The 18,502-nt window shown below is 38.6% G+C and overlaps 1 protein-coding gene across 5 annotated transcripts in view; it reads left to right on the top strand.

Annotated features, from left to right (window-relative positions):
• ATOSA (atos homolog A) overlaps positions 1-18,502 on the top strand; it is a 53,299-nt gene that overhangs the window by 16,575 nt on the left and 18,222 nt on the right. For 2 of the 5 annotated variants that reach the window (XM_073303841.2, XM_073303842.2), the window contains exons 1-5: positions 678-885; positions 14,271-14,455; positions 15,221-15,423; positions 16,117-16,242; positions 16,533-18,363. In XM_073303841.2, the coding sequence (XP_073159942.2) occupies positions 849-885; positions 14,271-14,455; positions 15,221-15,423; positions 16,117-16,242; positions 16,533-18,363 (2,382 nt within the window). In that variant the 5' untranslated portion in view covers positions 678-848. Of the gene's footprint in view, positions 1-676; positions 886-14,270; positions 14,456-15,220; positions 15,424-16,116; positions 16,243-16,532; positions 18,364-18,502 lie in introns of those variants that run through there. The other 3 variants (XR_012153996.2, XM_073303839.2, XM_073303840.2) reach the window with 3 other exon arrangements.

Raw genomic sequence — 18,502 nt, forward strand, 5'->3', positions numbered from 1 at the left:
CACTCTGAATACATAGTTAATTGATACACATGGTAAAATGTCCATCTATATACTTGGCTAAACCACAGGGGTTTTCTATGTACAGTGTGTATATATTTTTTCCCATTGCACAGGGTTTTGTAAATTTGCCTATCCAGTATTTAGTTTACTGTTAGTTATAAATTTGTTAGTCCCTAAGGTGCCCCAAGTACTCCTTTTCTTTTGGCAGATACAGACTAACACGGCTGCTACTCTGAAACCTGTGATATAGTATGTGTCCTTATTGTCAATTGATATTCTTATTTGGTAGGGTTATTTTTAATTGTGAATGATTTCCTTGCACTAAGTGTTCCTCTGTGTAAATGTAATTATTATACTGTGAAATCTTTATACAGTGTAACAAATGAATTCCCTGACATCTCTCTCTCTCTCTCTCTCTCTCTCTGTGTAAATAGGTCAGTTTGTATATTTTTATTTTTAATAGCACTTTAGTACCATTTTTAGTAACTCCTAATACTTCGTACTGGTCTTTCTGCTGTTCTTTCCTCTCCATTTGCCAAACACAGCTGAGTTCACAAGAGGAGAAAAGAAAACATGATACTGCTGCCAAGCAGACAGGAAACTGTAGTAGACCTTACGAGCAGTAAAGGGTTTAGGCACGCCTTCTACCCAATCAGCTGTGAGTGCTGTTGCTATGTGCACTCTTACTCTGCCTTCTTTGTGAAAAAATGTCTTGCACAGAGAGGCTAAATATGCACCCAGAGCTGAACATTTTGTTTTAACCACTGCAGACATCTGGATCTCTCAGATACTGCCAGTGTAGCCCATTTGCACCTAGGAGGCAACTTCCTTTACACAAGGATTCCAGTATGGTTTACAGTGGAAACAAAGGGCTGCACAGAGAAGGTGTGTAATTGAAGGAAGTAATTTTAAATGCTTAATTTTTTTCCAGTTTGACTAAATGTTTATGAAGGTGGGTTCTCCTTTCAAGGGACATAGAATTTTTATACACTTGTGATTAAGTGTCAGCTTGACAATATTAAACTCACATGATTTACATTCAACATTTTTGTAGTTCTTTTTCTTCAAATCATACTAGAAATACAATTTTGGTTATATTGTTGATCTGAACAAAAAAAGGGTTGGGGACAGGCAGGATGCAAGAAAGGAAAGAAAGGCCTGTCAGACACAGTGGTGCTCCTTTAATGCAATAAGGTTTTAAAGATAGTGAGATGGGGCTGAGGAGAGGGACTGGAACAAATAAATTCTTCCTATTCTAGCACAAACTTGTTTCTCAGTGAGTTTAGACTTTTTTCAGAGACTCCATTGGTACTAAATTTGACAAGGTGACAAAAGTTAGCTTACTAAAATTTTTGCTTCCCAAGTTATGAGCTCGAGAATTAAATTTTGAACTTGAAAGTTTCAAAATATTGTTTTTAAAAATATTAAATATATACTTTACTGAAGATATGTTCTCCTTTCACTTTATACATGGATCCAATCACATCCATCCAGAGAAATGAAGGTGAGAGGGTTTTTTTAAAACGAATTTACTGTATATATCTCTGAGGAGCAGGAAGGGTAAATTACTACTTGTGGCATTTTAAAGTGGACATCTGATATAATGCCATGTCTACTAATAGCCCTGGAATAGTAGTTATAGCCATATGTAACTGCTCTGGTTTTTTAAGTTGGAGTGAAAATACAAGACTTAGCAGAATGTGTGTTTCTTTTGTGTCCTGTTTTTGTTATGTAGGTCAAGTTCCTTTAACAACACAGGGAAATGATTACAGCACTTTCATTTGTGCTACTAGTTGAGTGCATCACAGTATTGTCGGTCTTTTGTCATTATTTGCTTACCCTAGGCAAATAAAGTTTATGCAAATAAGTCTCCACGTGGGCAATTAGAGAAGCAGACTTTAATATTTGGCAAAGTAATAGCTTGTCATCATTGGCTGTTCAGCTATAGCTATGCTATGTGTTTAAACTACTGTTTAATAATATAACTGATCTAGCTCAAGTGCTGAATAGAGGATGTTGGTGTCTTTCACTGTATGTAGTAAAACAGTGGTTTTCAAAAAAAATTTTCTGGGTAGCCAGTTGAAGAAAATTGTTGATGCCCGTGACTCAGTGGAGCTGGGGATGAAGAGTTTGGAGCGTAGGAAGGGCTCAGGGCTGAGGCAGAAGGTTGGGGTGTGAGGTAAGGGCTGCAGGGTGGGGCTGGGAATGAGGGGTTCAGGTTGAGGGAGGGAGCTCTGGGTTGGATCAGGGGGTTGGTGTGCAGGAGGGGGTCATGGCTGGGTTGGGGGTGCAGGCTCTGGGGTGGGACCGGGGATGAGGGGTTTGAGGTGCAGGAAGGGGATCCGGGTTTGGGGGGGCCCATGGCTGGGGCAGAGGATTGGTGCGTGGTGTTGGGGTACGGTCTTACCTCGGGCGGCTCCCGGTCAGTGGTGTAGCGGGGGTACTAAGTCAGGCTTCCTCTCTGTCCTGGCACCGCAGACTGCGCCGCACCTGGAAGCGGCCAGCAGCAGGTCCGGTTCCTAAGCGAAGGCGCGCAAGCACTGTCCCCCCACTCCCCCCAGCTTCCATGGGCTGCTTCCTGGCCAGTGGGAGTGCAGAGCTGGTGCTCAGAGCGGAGGCAGCACATGGAGCCCCGTGGACACCTCCCCCACCCCAGTCTAGGAGCTGGACCTGCTGCTGGCCACTTCTGGGGCACAGCACGGTGTTTGAACAGATAGGGACTAGCCTGCCTTAGCTGGGCAGCACCCCTGACGGGACTTTTAACGGCGCGGTCGGCAGTGCTGACCAGAGCTGCTGCGACCCAGTGCCATACATTCCATGACTCAGTACTGGGTCACAACCCACAGTATGAAAACACTGTAGTAAAACATTCTCCAAAATATTGCCAATGGCATAAAGATTACCTAATTACATATATTCTTGTTCTGTATGTCAGACTTGTTGATGATATAGAAAGGGCCAGAACTCTGATTTTAAGCAAGTTTTTTTAAGTTAAATGTTCATCCTCTGCTTAGGAATGAGAAGGAATAGTCCCACTGGTGTAATCTTGTGGCTTGTGTAAGGATATCTATTGTAAAAAGAAAAGGAGTACTTGTGGCACCTTAGAGACTAACCAATTTATTTGAGCATGAGCTTTCGTGAGCTACAGCTCACTTCATACATCTGATGAAGTGAGCTGTAGCTCACGAAAGCTCATGCTCAAATAAATTGGTTAGTCTCTAAGGTGCCACAAGTACTCCTTTTCTTTTTGCGAATACAGACTAACACGGCTGTTCCTCTGATATCTATTGTGATTCACTGAGGAGTATTGTTCTAAGAAAGAGTAGTAGAGAAAATTAGAGAAGCCTCAGTGAACCTTGCCATCCTTTTAATTTATCTGACTAATATCTTTCTTTACAAATATTTACCCAAGACACTATTATTGTATCTTGTGAATACAGTACTGCACAAATTTAATCTGTGTGTAGCGTAACAGAACCCTATATAAAAAGATACTGCTTGCTGTTAATATCCTTAAAATTCTGTCTCCTGACCATTTTTAAATTAAATCATATATGTACAAAAAATAAAATAAATTATAGATTAAATTGAGTGAGGATTTAGGGGAGGGGACATGGGTACATAGAAAAAGAAACTCAAATGAGATTTTCCTGAGGTCAAAAACTCATTGTCCATTGAGGGTGGCTGACAGTGAAAAAGAGGACGGAAGATAAAGTACTGGGAAACTGACTACAAGTGGAATGTTAGTACTTGGCTTAGACATGTTATTGAGATGTAATAAAAATGAATTTAACCAAGGCAGGAAACAATGGCTACCCCTCAGGTAAGCAGAGCCAATTTAATTTAGTTTTTCCCAATAATACATAAATCATGTTGTCATGTAAGAGTTATTATATTGTATAAAACTACTCCAAAATCATTCTGTAAATGCGCTGCATTTAAAAATGGCACCTATTAACCTAATATCCACTGTTTTGCACATATATAACTTAGGATAAGGAAAATATGGTAAAATAGAATCTTTAAAACCCATATTTGGTTTAAGCAGTAGAAATTTTTGGTCCTATGTAATTTTAGTCCTCTTGAATACTAAAATATTTTAAATGCCAATTAAAATGTAATCAGTATATCATAGAAGCTTGTAAAATAGTTATATTATGCCCTGTGACACACACAGTTCTATTATTCTGTAGCCGTTAAAAGACATGTTCTTTTGTTCTGTGTACTCATACTTCTATAACAGGCGCTGGTGCTTATTTTAAAATAAGCTTCACCCCCCTCCCCCAGTTTTTAGGGATGTGTGAAACTTTTTCCTTCATTCTCATAACTAAAGCTTCCAAAGCAAATAAAAAATCATGGCCTTGCCAATTTGTCGAAAGTAGAAAGATTTGGTATATTTTGTCCTGAATCATTCATAATTCTACTCCACCAAAACTGAAAGCAGGCCTTGTAGGTGCCTGCTTGAAAGGAACCTTGGGAAGTGGAAAAATAATTTACCTGAGGAGCTTCATGATACTGCACTATCTATTCTTTCATGGGTTTCTCAATTCCTGATGGGCTAATAATATGTCCTACAACGTCCTTGGCCTGTGATTTTCCCAGGATGGAGTAAACTACAAATATTTAAATAAAACTTACTGAAGCTGAATGTAGCCTGAAGGTATGTCTACAGTGCAGTTAAACATCCACAGCTAGCCTGTGTCAGCTGACTTGGACTTGGGCTAAGGGGCTTTTTAATTGGGGGACATTCAGGCTGGAGCCTGGGCTCTGGAACCCTCCCCACTTGCAGGATCCTAGAACCCAGGCTCCAGCCCAAGCACAAATGTCAACAACGCAATTAAACAGTCCCTTAGCCTGAGCTCTGTGAGCCCAAGTTGACATGGGTCAACTGTGGGTGTTTAATTGTATTCTAGACATAACCTGAGTGGCTAGTGAGAGGATTTTTTTTGGTGAAGTCTGTTCTGAGAAGACTCCTGTCCAGAAGGATGTCACAAGATCAATTACAGACTGAAACAAGTTAGGAATAGGTTGAAACACTAGAAAAGGTTTTGGTGGTGGGGGGATGATGGGGAGCCTGGATGAAGGGAAGTTGAATTCAGAAAGATGAAAGTAGCTCTCTTCTCTGAAAATGGGTATTGCAGCAAACAATGGGGTCCATGGTCTACCTAGCTAATTCCCTATGACCTAGTTAATTCTCTGTGTTCATTCCTCCTGGTGACTTCAGTACGTCTTGTCGCTAGTTCTTTTCTAACAACTTCTCAGTGAAGGAACTCTCTGAGAAACTGTTACTTCTGACTGTGCCACGAAGGCTGCCTCAGTATTGCTCAAGGGATTTGAGTCTCTTATCTCATACTTAACCTGAATACTATCTGTCTGCTTAGTGTCCTTTCTCTAATGAATGGTCTATTGGAGAAAAAAAACTTGCCTTTTTTGGTGACAGAGACACTCTGAAGCACAAATGTCCTCTTTTCTTCTCCTTTCAAGAACTTCCTTTTAACAGTTTTTTTTAAAGGTTTTTATAAACAGTGCTACTGCACTGTCATCTTGTTTCCCTCCCCCTATTTTTATCTTGCAAGTATGTTGAGAGAAAGCAGCTCAGCAGCTTTAGTAAGTGCCTGATGAAGTAACACAATGCCCCTAACAGACAAATATAACAATGCTGGGAAAGAACTATGGGCTTGGTACTGCATCAGTGCCAACATCACTTTTTTTTAAAGTGAATGTCAAGGAACTCTGAAGGTGTCTGTTGACTAGGGGGTGGTCAATACGCAGTTGACTTGAAGGACGTTAAAGAGCAAGTCTTCAAATGTACCAAGATATGATTCCTGTGGTGGATGCCTTGCTGCATATGTGTCAAGAAAAATCTGAATAGTGTGCTTGGACATCTTTAAAGCATTTAGCTGTACAGTATCCTCCTTGTTGGAACCAATGGAAAGCATCAAGCTATCTAGTCTTATTGTGATGTTGTGGTGCTTTCCCCTCTGGACCATCACATTACCTCAGCTGCATCCTAGATATTCATATGTACATGTCGCATCTTACTGATTGAGGCATTATCTCAGCAGAACCAGCTCAAGGTCACAGGTATCATGTGTCCAAGTATATGGCATCAGTCCTAGCATCCTAGTTACTGGTGCCTCAATGTACTTTACACCAGTTCTTGGAACACTAATAATGCCTTAACTAATGATGCCATCCACATTGGTCATCTCAGTGCAGTTGGAGTTAGCATACTTGTCATCCTGATTCCCACCTGAAACAAAAGGGATGATGGGGTAAGAACTTCTAGTCACATGTATGTATGAGTCGCAAGTCTTCTGACACTTGTGAACTTTTTGGGAAGTGTGGTCAGCAATAAACTAAATTCTCTCTGTGGAATCTGAGCTTGATTTATCATTGTGATGACTGAGTACTTGTTTACTTTGTAGACCCCCAAATGTCCTGCATTGAAATCCTAGTTTACATTGAGTTGCACCTCTGCTGCAGGAGATTAGAGGGGAAACCTAACATCCCTCAAGTCTGGTGCGTGAGATAGCTATAGGCAGTCAAGACTCGCAGCTGAGCATCCCTGCACTGTGATCCCATACTCTGGAATGGAAAATGTATTAACCCTCCATTCTTGCTTCCCACATAAGGAGTTACCAGTTCAAGTGAATAGGTGCCAGACCACCCTTTAGAGGGTGGCTTGTTCATGCTTGGATTTATCTTCTTCCCCAAAACTATAAAGTGATAAATTACAAAAGCCTTTTGGTGATGGCCTAGCAAGAGGATGCCTTTGACATGATGTAGCTGCCTCCAAAATAAGTGATCCCTGGTTATATCATATGTAGATCTGGGGCTTTTGTGTTGTCAAGCAAGGCTACAAAATTTCCATCAGAGAAGTATCTCCAGATTGCCCATATGAAGATGCTTTCCATATCTGCGTTATCCAGAAGAGACTGCAAAAAATCAGTAAATGTCATAAAACTCAGATGTTTTGTTTTAGGTACTTCCTCATATCTAGAAACACAGAAGGGCTGAGGTCCGTTATGGACTTCAGCTATCTCAACTGCCATAATATTCAAAATGATGTCTTTGTGAACAACTCTGCTTCTTTGAAAAGATGACAGCTGGTTAAGTTTGTGTGCACTGCAACTTAAGTTCAGTTTGCTTGGTGGGAAAGGAAAATGCTATTGGACACAATAAGTCATAGCCCAGTTTCTTTTGAGTAGAATGACTACCTGCCCACAGAAATGCATTTTCACACTTGTCTTTCCCTCTAACAGCCAAGGTCCTAATCAAGTTGGAGAGACAAGTTCTACAATATTAATAGCTCTTTAATGGCAGAGGCAAATGTGGGTCCCACTCATGCCAGTATTGGCGGTATCCAGTTCCATCAGGCTGAAATCTTATGTATGATCAAACAGAACCAGGTAACCTCTCTGCATGCTGACCTAGGATCCCCTTTCCCTATCAGAATGGCACAACTGAAAGCATGCATCCTTTCAGTGAAGTCTATTGAATTGAGTGTTTGTGTTTAAAGGCAAAGGAAACAGCTAGAAGAGAAGACGGTAAAGAAACTTCAAGAGGGCATGGATATGGGTTTCTAGAGCCCTTATAAGTTTTCTTTCCTTAGGACTTTACTGGAGAAAGACCTTTATCTTACCAGAAGATAACTACCAATTTCAGTTGTAAAGGTTTGTAAAACGTAATGAGAAGGCCCATAGGAATTCATATTACCTACCCCACATGAAAACTACTTGCTTATCATTTCTCTTTGTCAGTCTAGGTAAAAGGAATTCTCCCTTAAGATTTATCTGGCAGCTATTTTTGACACTGTATGAGTATATTAAAGTTCCTCTATAGCCTCTAGTCTAATGATCAGATGGGAATTTGAAGAAAGCCCATTAAAATCCCTTTTTCTTGTGGGGTAGTAATGCCATCCGTACTAAGCCACTTTACCACCCAGAAATGTGAGTTTCTAAAATGAAAACTAATGCTCGTAGTGATAGTGTCTTCAGTTTGCAGAGTTAGTAAGAGTCAGGTTTTAGTTACTAATTTACCTTTATGCTTTTTCATAAGAAATAAGGTAGTGTAGTACACTTGATCCTAAATTCCTTCCAAAGGTGGTGGTTTAATCTAACTTAAGTAGCCACCCTGCAAGTGTTCTTTCCACATGCCTGTCCAGAAAGGCTGTTCTCTGTAAGCTTTAAAATGAAAAGGTCCCAGAGCTGTTATTTGAAAGGGAGCAAAGCCTTTGTCTATCTTGCTCTTCCCCACCTCTTTCCCCCCCTTGTTTTCTTTTGCCCCTGTGTTTCTAGTACCCAAGAGAACCATGTCTAAATAGCTGTCTGATGGCATTGTTTGTTGTTCCTTATGAGGTCTGCAACTTCAAGGTTATGTGAAGGAACATTTATTTGGAGGAATGTCTGCTTGTGTAGCTGAGTTCAGATTAGCTCCCAGGAAGAGATTTGAAGGGCAGCCATGTAGACTGACTAAATTTTATTCGAAGTGATTGAGTTCAGTATCCTGTTGTGATTTTAGCTTGTCTTATCAATGTTTCCAAATTGGAAGAGGAAATTCTTTTTACATCTGGTATTTTTAAGGATATTTTTATGCTCTTTTACACCCTTTGCTCTTGTTTTGGTTATCTAATCATGCCACTCATATATTGTCAAGGTGGTTTCTCCTTCTGAGGAGCCTGAAACTAAAGGTATCCTCAGGGTCCAGGTGCAGAATACATCAAATATATGATGGTCTATGGAGATTTCAGGAACCTCCAAGAATAAGGTTCTGCTGTGAACTTAAGCCTTATGGGGCAGAAAAGGGGGAAAGAATTTCCTGGAATTCTTGTTATCAGATGGTGTGCAGTTACAGCAGATCCTTGTCTACCTTCCCCACAAAGTTGAGGAGGTATAATCTTTTATTCTACTTCTGTTTCACACTCTGATATTGGAATGAGCCATTGGAAATGCTGAGGTCACCAGAGCTTCTTATAGAGCAGGCACGTAACATCATATTGTCTGTTAGCCAAAGACTTTACTCTCACTGGTCATGTTAATGGAGTATGGACCTAGAGTGTGGGTCTGCTGTGAATATACTTGTAATTCTATTTCTCTTGAAGTAAAGTAATCTTTTTACACCATCCAGGTTTCTACACTTTGACAATGTACACTCTTGACAACAAACAATTGGCACCATGAAATCTTGGAAGACTGTTCTAATTGTGACCCAGTTCAAATCAGTCATGTATTTATAACCAGGTAGAGACATTTCAACTGATTACAAAAGATACTGTTCACTTTATGGGTATACAACAGCTTTCTGCTTTCACAGTTCTGTGTATGCCTGCACCTACTATGTTGCTTAACTATATTGATATCATTGCTGTTTGAGGGGAAACATGGATGGCCAGTCAGTGGTGTATCTGTAGGGGATGGAGTAACCAAAGGATATGGATCAGTACTGCAGCATATGGGGAAGTGCTCTCTGAGAATATCCTACCACACACGTAGCAGGAGGAGAAAGGAGGACTGACAGTGGTTACACAAACAGGTATAAACATAGTGTGTTTTGTCTACACTTTTTAAAAAAAATATATGCCAAACTGGATACAGGAAGATAACTATGTGCCATGTAGACCTGGCACGGGCTGAAATTAGCTGACCTAGTTACTGTCAGAATCTTAATCGTGGAGTGTGCAGATACAAACACAACTTAAAGCCATTTATGCTAGTAATCAGTTGCAAATTCTGTAAGATGGAGGTGGACATGGCCTAAGAGTTTGATCCTTAGAGGTACTGGTCAATGCAGGAGAATTCATTGGTGCTCTTCAGCTTCTTTGTGCTATCTACACCAGCTCAGAGGGGCAACAAAGTCACTGCAAGGCCCTGCAATAATATCCCAGGCACAGGGGCCCCCCTTACTGGTGCTGAGATGGCTTTGGGTCCTTCCTGGAAAAGCTACCAGTGCACGGGGCTTCTTGGGATAGGCAGGAGATGTCAAAAGGATAGGAATATATGTGGCTAGAATGATACTATGCTTGAGCTATTTCCTGAATGTGCAAGATCTGTGGGGCAAGGAGCATTTGGGTGCAAGTTAGGGCAGGCTTAGGGCTGTGCTGAACTATGCTGGGAAGTGAAACCGCCTCAGATTACCTGAGGATAAGGGAAGCAATTTCTTTCCTTCTTAGTTCTTGCAGCCAGGCTTTGTTTCTTTCAGGACTGATTCATACAGAAGACATTTCAACAGTTTTTCTAGCTAAACACTAACGTGTTGTGTTTATAAGTGTGTCTTTCCACCCTTGTCCTCAATTACATCAGCTTGCATCAGCTGATTGGTCTGTGCGTAGGAACAATTACCACACTCTTCAGTGTCTATAGTCTTGGCTTTTTTCTTCTGTATAAAGCCATTAAAAGTTCTTATGTACTAAGGAAATCAAATGGCACTAAAGAAATCAATGTGCCAAACCCACTCTAATATAAAATTAAGATATTTATCACAAATTGCTTTTTTTTTAAAAAAAAAGCATGTCTGTAAAACATAAGATCAAATATGTCTGCAGTCTGTCACATTACATTAATAGTACAATATAACAATTTGCCCTGTCTTTTTATGCTTTTTTCATTAAAAGGGTAGTATTTAATGCAGCTACTTTAGTGTTTGTACTGGTATTCAAAGAATATAATGGTTGTCTTTTGATTTTATGCAGTTTTAATACTGAAGTGGCACAGTGTTTGTTGTAATTACATTAATGCAAATACTATGTATCTGGCCATTTGTGTTTCCCTACTCCTCCTCACCTCCTACTTAACTGTGATGGGAGTGGAAATCTTAAATTGGTGGAGTAGAAAGTGAGGCAAAATTTGGCAACTTCTTTTGTTTTAATCGTCTGTATTGGAAAAGTCCTGAGAGTTCTAGATTTATTTTAAGAACTCAAATAGTGTTAAAAAGGATTTGAACATAAAGGGTTCCTTAACCAGATCTTTATAAAACTTTGCATACAGTAATTATATGGAACTTCAATCACATTTTCAGAATGGTACGGTGGCTTCCTCTGTATGCATAGGAGATCTTTCTTTCCCCTTCCACTTCTCCACTAAGTATTAAACTTCAGTTTATTTGCCTTTTAAAATAAAACATACTATAGGTAGATGTTAGGAATAGTTGAATGCTTATGCTCTTCATTGCCAGTAATGTTCTTAAATATCTTAGACTTAATACTTATTCTGTTAAGATCAATACATATTTTAAGGAAACCTCTGATAATATCACTTAGGGATTCTGGATTTTGATTTCCAAGTACTTATTTAGGACCCAGTTTCTTTATTTACTCACTGTTTTGGTCTCACACTTGGATGTGTTCACACTATATGTGGTTCATTAGATCAGTTTTTACTATAGCATGAAACCACACTAATATTACAAATTGTAAAATACTTTCTAAGCACTCAGTTTTTAATGCCAGAACAGGGACCCTTATGATCCCATAGTGTGATGTCCTGTGTAACACAGGCCCTAGAATTCACTCAGTAATTAGTGCATTAAGCCTGATCATCTGTGGTTGAATTAGACTAGAGCATGTGTGTTTAGAAAGACATCTGGTCTTAAAAGTTCAAGTGAGGGAGTCTACTATCTCCTCCAATAAGCTGTTATAGTGATTAAAAGGCACACAGTTTTAACAGTGAGAGTAATTTCCAGTCTGGATGTTTCTAGCCTCAGTTTTCAGCCATTGGATCTTGTTATTTTTTCTGCTGTAATAAATTGCCCGTGGTATCAGATATGTTCTTCCTGTGTAGATACTTGTAGATCATTATCAAGGCACCTCTTAACCTTCTCTTCAGGAGTCGATGTACTGTAGATCCTTTTGGTCTCTCATTTTAAGGTAGGTTTTCCAGACTTTGAATCATTCTTGTAGTGTTTTTCTGAGCCCTCTCCAAGTTGTCAACTTCTTTTTTGAAGTGTGGATGCCAAAATTGGAAACCAGTATTCCAGTAGTGACTTCACCAGTGCCATATACATTGGTGATATTACCTCACCCCTCTTTGTGCATGCAAGGTTTGTGATGGCCCTTTTAGCCACAGCATTGTACTGGGGAATCACTTTTTATTTACCTATCATGACATCTGTGACAGAGTCTCTGTTTTCAAGTTCATAATCCCCTATCCTGTAAGTATGACTTACATTCTTTGTTTATATATGTATGACCTTGTATTTGATTGAATGTCCCCAGTTTACTAAACAATGCAGGTCACATGGTGTAAGTAACCTGTTCTCAATATTTACTACTCCACTAATCATTTTCATTTATAGATGTTGTTAAAAATTGCTGATATCTTCTGATAGATAAAAGACCACTTGCTGATGGTATGCATACCATGCTCTGTTCCTTTCATTCATAGGCAAAAAATGCATGTGCAAAAAGTGTAGTGGCATAATAGTTTGGACAAAAGCGCACTTACAAGGAGCTAGTTATATATATTTACCCAGTCTGCACATGCTGTTTGTAGTAATTGCACATGTAAGCATGAGTGTTTGTCTGGAACTCTCAGGCCTCTGTTTGAAGACAATAATTTCAGAGCACCCATGACAATCGGGCAAATTGAGTGATAACTACAGTTGTTTATTGTGACTGACAATTTATGCATTTGAACTACAGTACTTCATGCTCACTTTACATTTGTAGTAAAAAGTTAGGGGAAGAGGGAAAATGTAATATATAAAAGTCTTCTGGTGTATAATGATTTGGGTATGATACGGAGGACAATCCATTTAATTGACATTACTTTTTTATATAATAAAATTTATATATATATATATATATATATATAAATAAATGAAAGATATTAAAACAAAATAAAAAGCTATGGGGTAGGGATCTCAAATGTATAAACATTTGGAAATGTTATTTTATACATAATTATTTTCTGGGAAATCTATCACAAGAGTCTACATGATTTACCCTGCAAAAATCCTCATAAGTAGTTGAGTTTGTGTTTCCATTTTCATCATAAGTAGCATACCTTTTTATTTCCAGCCACTGAGAGCCCTTGCTAATTCTCTAAAATAGCTACTTGGATTTAGTTCCTCTTCTGCACCCACAACAGGGTCTTATAACCTGCCACGATTGGGTAGCACCCATGATTTAGAGGCTAGACCATAAAGCATAGATTGTTTCAGTTTTGTATGTTTGTGACAATCCCCCTATTTTCTGTATTCTTCTCTCCACCTGATGGGGCACAGCCTTGGCTTTCCATCATAAGTTTTTTTTAATCATGTCCTCCATTGAGCCTTCGTAAGCCGAAAACAGAAACTATATTTATACTCTTGCAGAGCTCTTGTTTCTGAAATAAAATTTTTGATATATTGGATGCCTTTTTTAGTTTGGGGCACACCACCCAGAAATGTTCTTACATACTTCAAATCAAAGACAGAAAATGACACTGGGTCTAGGCATTGGTATAGTCAATCTTGGATTACTGCTTGACTGAAGCAATGAAGGTTGCTTAGAGTAGGCAGACCAGGCATTGTCTGCTTTGTTTGATACAGTACAATTTTTACTTGCTGTTGTAAGATACTAACTTTTACATGCTAGTTCTACATATGCATTTGCAGCTGTCTTGTCTTCTTCTGGAACAAGGGACCAGTATCAGTTGCAATCATATCTCGCAAAATGCTAGAGCTGTAAATGCTTTAATAGAACAGTAAAGACACATTTGAAACCAGTGTTTTTTTGGAAAGAGAATGTTTTGATCTTTGTAATACACATGAAGTAAGATGTTCGGATTCTCAGGATTTCTCACCTGTACTAGAGATACTTTAGTCCCATAATGACAGGTTTCAGAGTAACAGCCGTGTTAGTCTGTATTCGCAAAAAGAAAAGGAGTACTAGTGGCTCCTTAGTCTCTAAGGTGCCACTAGTACTCCTTTTCTTTTAGTCCCATAAAATCCCTTGGCACTGAGCATAGGGTAATTTTAAGGTTTAAGATTGCCCATATACTCTTCGACAAATTTTAAACATTTCTGCATTACTTTGTGATGGATGGATTGGTGAGGGGAATGGACTAAATGAGCAGCATGTAGGAATCCAGCAGATTAGAGGCAACAAAATATTTACCATGTAACTTCATACTGAATGTTGTAGCTGAAACGGGGTGGTTCTTTCATTTAAACAAGTTACAGGTGTAACACTCTTCACCTGTGATGGTTTTTTTATTTATTTTTTTTTGTTTTACAAATCTGTCTTTAACTTGTACTAATGAGGATTTTTTTGTCTCTTTGTGGAATGACAGATACTTTAGATGAATACTTTGAATATGAAGCTGAGGAATTCCTGGTCTCCTTGGCCTTGTTGATTACTGAAGGTCGAACACCAGAATTTTCTGTAAAAGGTAGAACAGAGGGTTTCCATTGCCCTCCAGCACAGTCAAGTCAACCACTAACATCTAAGCATGAATGCACGGACAAATTGGCCCAGGTATGACAATATCAGTACATGATAAATACCATGGGGTATTCATGGGGAATCCATGGAATCTTCAACTTGTGTGAATTGTCATGCTATATAACTTATTTGCAAATGAACATAACACATACTTGTGTTCTTATACCGTTCTTCTTCTTCTTTGTAGTAGAATGGTATCAAGTTTTTTATTGTATAGAACCATAATTTGCATTAATGGGATTTTTGAGAAAATGTAGACTTTTCCCTAATTTTTGTTGCATTTCTAGATAATCTTGGAAATTTATTTTTCTGTTTTGCTCATTGATGTGTGGATAGGGGGAGTTGGTGCAGAAAGGTTGGGGCTCTTCAGTTCCTAAATAAGAGATGTTGATCCAGAACTCTGTAAACTTGCACCCCTGGCCATGCAGGAGAATTGCTCCGGCCCAAAGATTCTAACAACTCTAACAAGATATTAGACCGCAGAAGGGGGGACTTATAGAGAGTGAAAGAAGAACAAGTAGCAGAGTACAGTTGGTGGGAAGCTCCTCTATATGATCTCGAGGCTTTTCCCCACAAATTCTCTAAATTGCTACATTAGAGCTTTATTATATCTTGCCTTGTTAATGGCTCTGCAGCCTTCTTTGTGATTTGAAAAACTCAGATGTGTTTTCCTGGATTGGGCCCTTAATGCTTTCACATTTTTTGAATGTGCTCTTAAAGCTGATTTAAAATCTAACTAGTATTGTGGTGCTTTTTTCTTTTTCTTTTTCTTTTTTTTTCTTTTTTTTTTTTTTAAAGTGTCGTCAAGCCAGACGAACCAGGTCTGAGGTTATGCTACTGTGGAAAAATAATATTCCTATCATGATAGAAGTGATGCTACTTCCGGACTGTTGCTATAGTGATGAAGGGCCCACCACAGAAGGGAGTGATTTAAATGATCCTGCAATCAAACAAGATGCATTGCTGTTAGAAAGGTGGATTTTGGAGCCAGTTCCCCGACAGTAAGTTTGGGTGTGGAGGTTAGTTAATAATATAAGGTGACTGGATTCTTGCAGGGCAACTGACTGGTTTAGTAACTTGGATTTGAATCCCAAATTATTATTGCTGTTCTTAGAAAATAATTGTATTCTAGTACAAAATTTGGGCTTGATTTTCCACAGCCTAGTACTTTGTGTAATCACCTGAGTAATGTGGCTGTAAAGTTTAACTAAGAATGGTATCATTTTGCACTCACTTTGAAGAGATACAGATATTCTCCACATACGGTGCAAGTTAGTGGAGAATCAGGCCCCATGACTTTTTTAGGATGCTAGATGTGCTTCATTAGGACATAAGTCTCCTTTCGTCACAAAGTTCACCAGAAATAATATTGTTTTGTTTCTGGCACTTTGAAAGCCAATTTATTTTCAGTCATTTTAATGCAGGTTGTTTTGATAATGCATAGTGTCTTTGTGTATCTTTTTATAAATTGTGCATTGAACCATAATTTCCTGCAGGATGTTTAGAAAATGTGTGACTTAAAAGTTCAAGAGTAGTGGAAGGAAATTTTGCAGCAACGGATCTTGTTCTGAAAAAATATCATTGGTTTCTAAGATCTTTAACAAGATTAAAGCAAAGCTGCTCTAATTATTTAATTTGCTGTTTTTTGTAATGGCTCTTACCAATACCTGCTTATTTCTTTTAATACATTTTAGAAGTGGAGATCGCTTTATTGAAGAGAAGACCCTCTTATTGGCTGTCCGATCTTTTGTTTTCTTTTCTCAGTTGAGCGCTTGGCTGAGTGTTTCACATGGTGCTGTTCCTCGTAATATTCTGTACAGGTAGGTCTGAGGTAGAAAAGAGCCATTTGTTTTTTCTTAGTGGGTAATTGCTGAATAGAAAGTAGCCTTAAAACAATTGATTTCCCTCCCCCTTTACTATTTACTTTCAGAAGGGATATATGGATTGGCTTTGCTCGTTCTAGCATTTGGTTTGTGGATTTTGCAAAGTATGACAGTTGCCAGTTTCCTTAATGAATTTTATTTGTCTTATTTTTTTTAATATAATTATTTCTTTAGAAAAATCTGTATATAATGTAAATTTATCCAGAGGCATTTCTGTATTGTTTCAGAGTAAGTGCTGCAGATGTGGACCTGCAATGGACTTTCTCACAGACACCAACTGAACATGTGTTTCCTGTTCCTAATGTTTCTCACACTGTGGCCTTGAAAGTCAGTGTCCAGTCCTTGCCTAGACAATCTAACTATCCAGTTTTGACTTGTAGTATTCACACCAGCCTGGGATTTTATGAAAAGGGAATACAAGAACATAATGTACATCAGCACTGTGATTCCATTGAGGGAGAGCAGCGCAGCATGTCCAGTTCACAGCGTTCATGTGGAAAACAAACATGGACATTGATTCCTGAAGGCTTGCTTAATGCAAAAATATCCCCTGAATTTACTACATCAGTGAGAAATGTAAAACTTTATCCAGCAACTGGTTTGGGGTCTGCCTATGGGACATCACAGTCTAAAGTCCAGTGCTATAATGCTATGGGGGACAATAAGAAACAGCCACATGAAACATCAGTCAGAACTTTTAAATCCTTTTCTTTGGTTGATCCCCAAGTTCCAAATAGTCAGTGTTCCCATCAGCCCATAGGAGAGACTAATCCTTTGATAGGTTCTTTACTTCTGGAGCGACAGGAAGTTATAGCAAGAATTGCTCAGCACTTGATTCACTGTGATCCATCTACTTCACATGTTACTGGATGTCCATTCAACATGCATGAAACCAGTTCAAAAGTTTTTTGGAATACTTATGAAGATGAAAGCTTGCTGAAAAAAGGCAAGGAAACATCCTCTGTTTCTACTAACATAGATATTATGTTATCAGAAGACTGTAGTGAAGACAAGACAAGAGCAATATCAGAGAACCCATTGGTTGATTCCCATGTTCTTATGAACCACTGTTCTCATCAGTCCATAGAAGAGACTAATCCTTTAATAGGTTCTTTACTTCTGGAGCGACAGGAAGTTATAGCTAGGATTGCCCAACATTTGATTCACTGTGATCCAGCTACTTCACACATTACTGGGCGTCCATTCAATATACATGAAAGCAGTTCAATCACTTCAAAAGTTTTTCAAAGTTCATATGAAGATGAAAACTTGTTGAAGAAAGGCAAGGAAACATCCTCTGTTTCTTTCTCTAAGTCTGCCGTTACCATAAAAGACAGCAGTAAAGTAAAGACTAGAACACCTGATACCCCTCTTACATCTTATAGACTTGATGGTATATTGAAGGCTTCTCCAAAACCCCAAGCAAGAAGAAAACTGATTCTAGCAAAACCCAGTGAGGTTGTCCAAAACACATTTCAGCAGACTCCAAATAAAACTACCAATTCATTCACTAGCATAAATATATCATGTAGCAAAGAAAATAAATCTGAACTGCCAGATAAACTGGAAACAGTTTCTGGTTGTCCACATAAAGACCAAATGACCAACAAAGTCATTGGTAAACAGTGTTCAAATTTCAACACAACTGATGAACAGATTTGCAAAAATAAACTTAAAGAAAGAACAATCATCAGTGAGAATAGCAATGGAGGCTGTTTAATCAATCCACAGTTAGATAAATCCAAAATACTTGAAGGTACAAAAAAAGCGACACTAATGCAGGCATCTGATATTTTGCACAAAAATGAGCTTAAGTGTTTAGATAAAGATCCAAAAAAACCAAATATATGTGAGCAAAATACCCAACTTGTTAGTATTGAAAATTATTTAAATAAAGACCATGACAGTTTCAAATGCAAAAATAAGCAAGATAAACTGAAAACTGCACATGATGAGAATGAAGACCCAACGGACTATGAATTTCAAAGCAATTCTCAGAAGAAATCTGTAGAAGACTATTTGGATAGGTGTCAACGACTGAAGAATGCAGATGTGCTGGTAAGTACCTACCTGACAAGAGGGGAGTAGATATCTAAATAACTTAGAGTATATTCTAGATCAACTCTGAAAGAATCTCTAAATGTATAGATGTAATCATACTCTTATATGAAACAGTGTAGTTAAAATCTCTGCTTTC

The sequence above is a fragment of the Lepidochelys kempii genome, chromosome 10, assembly GCF_965140285.1.
Source record: "Lepidochelys kempii isolate rLepKem1 chromosome 10, rLepKem1.hap1, whole genome shotgun sequence".
Taxonomy (NCBI): Eukaryota; Metazoa; Chordata; order Testudines; family Cheloniidae; genus Lepidochelys; species Lepidochelys kempii.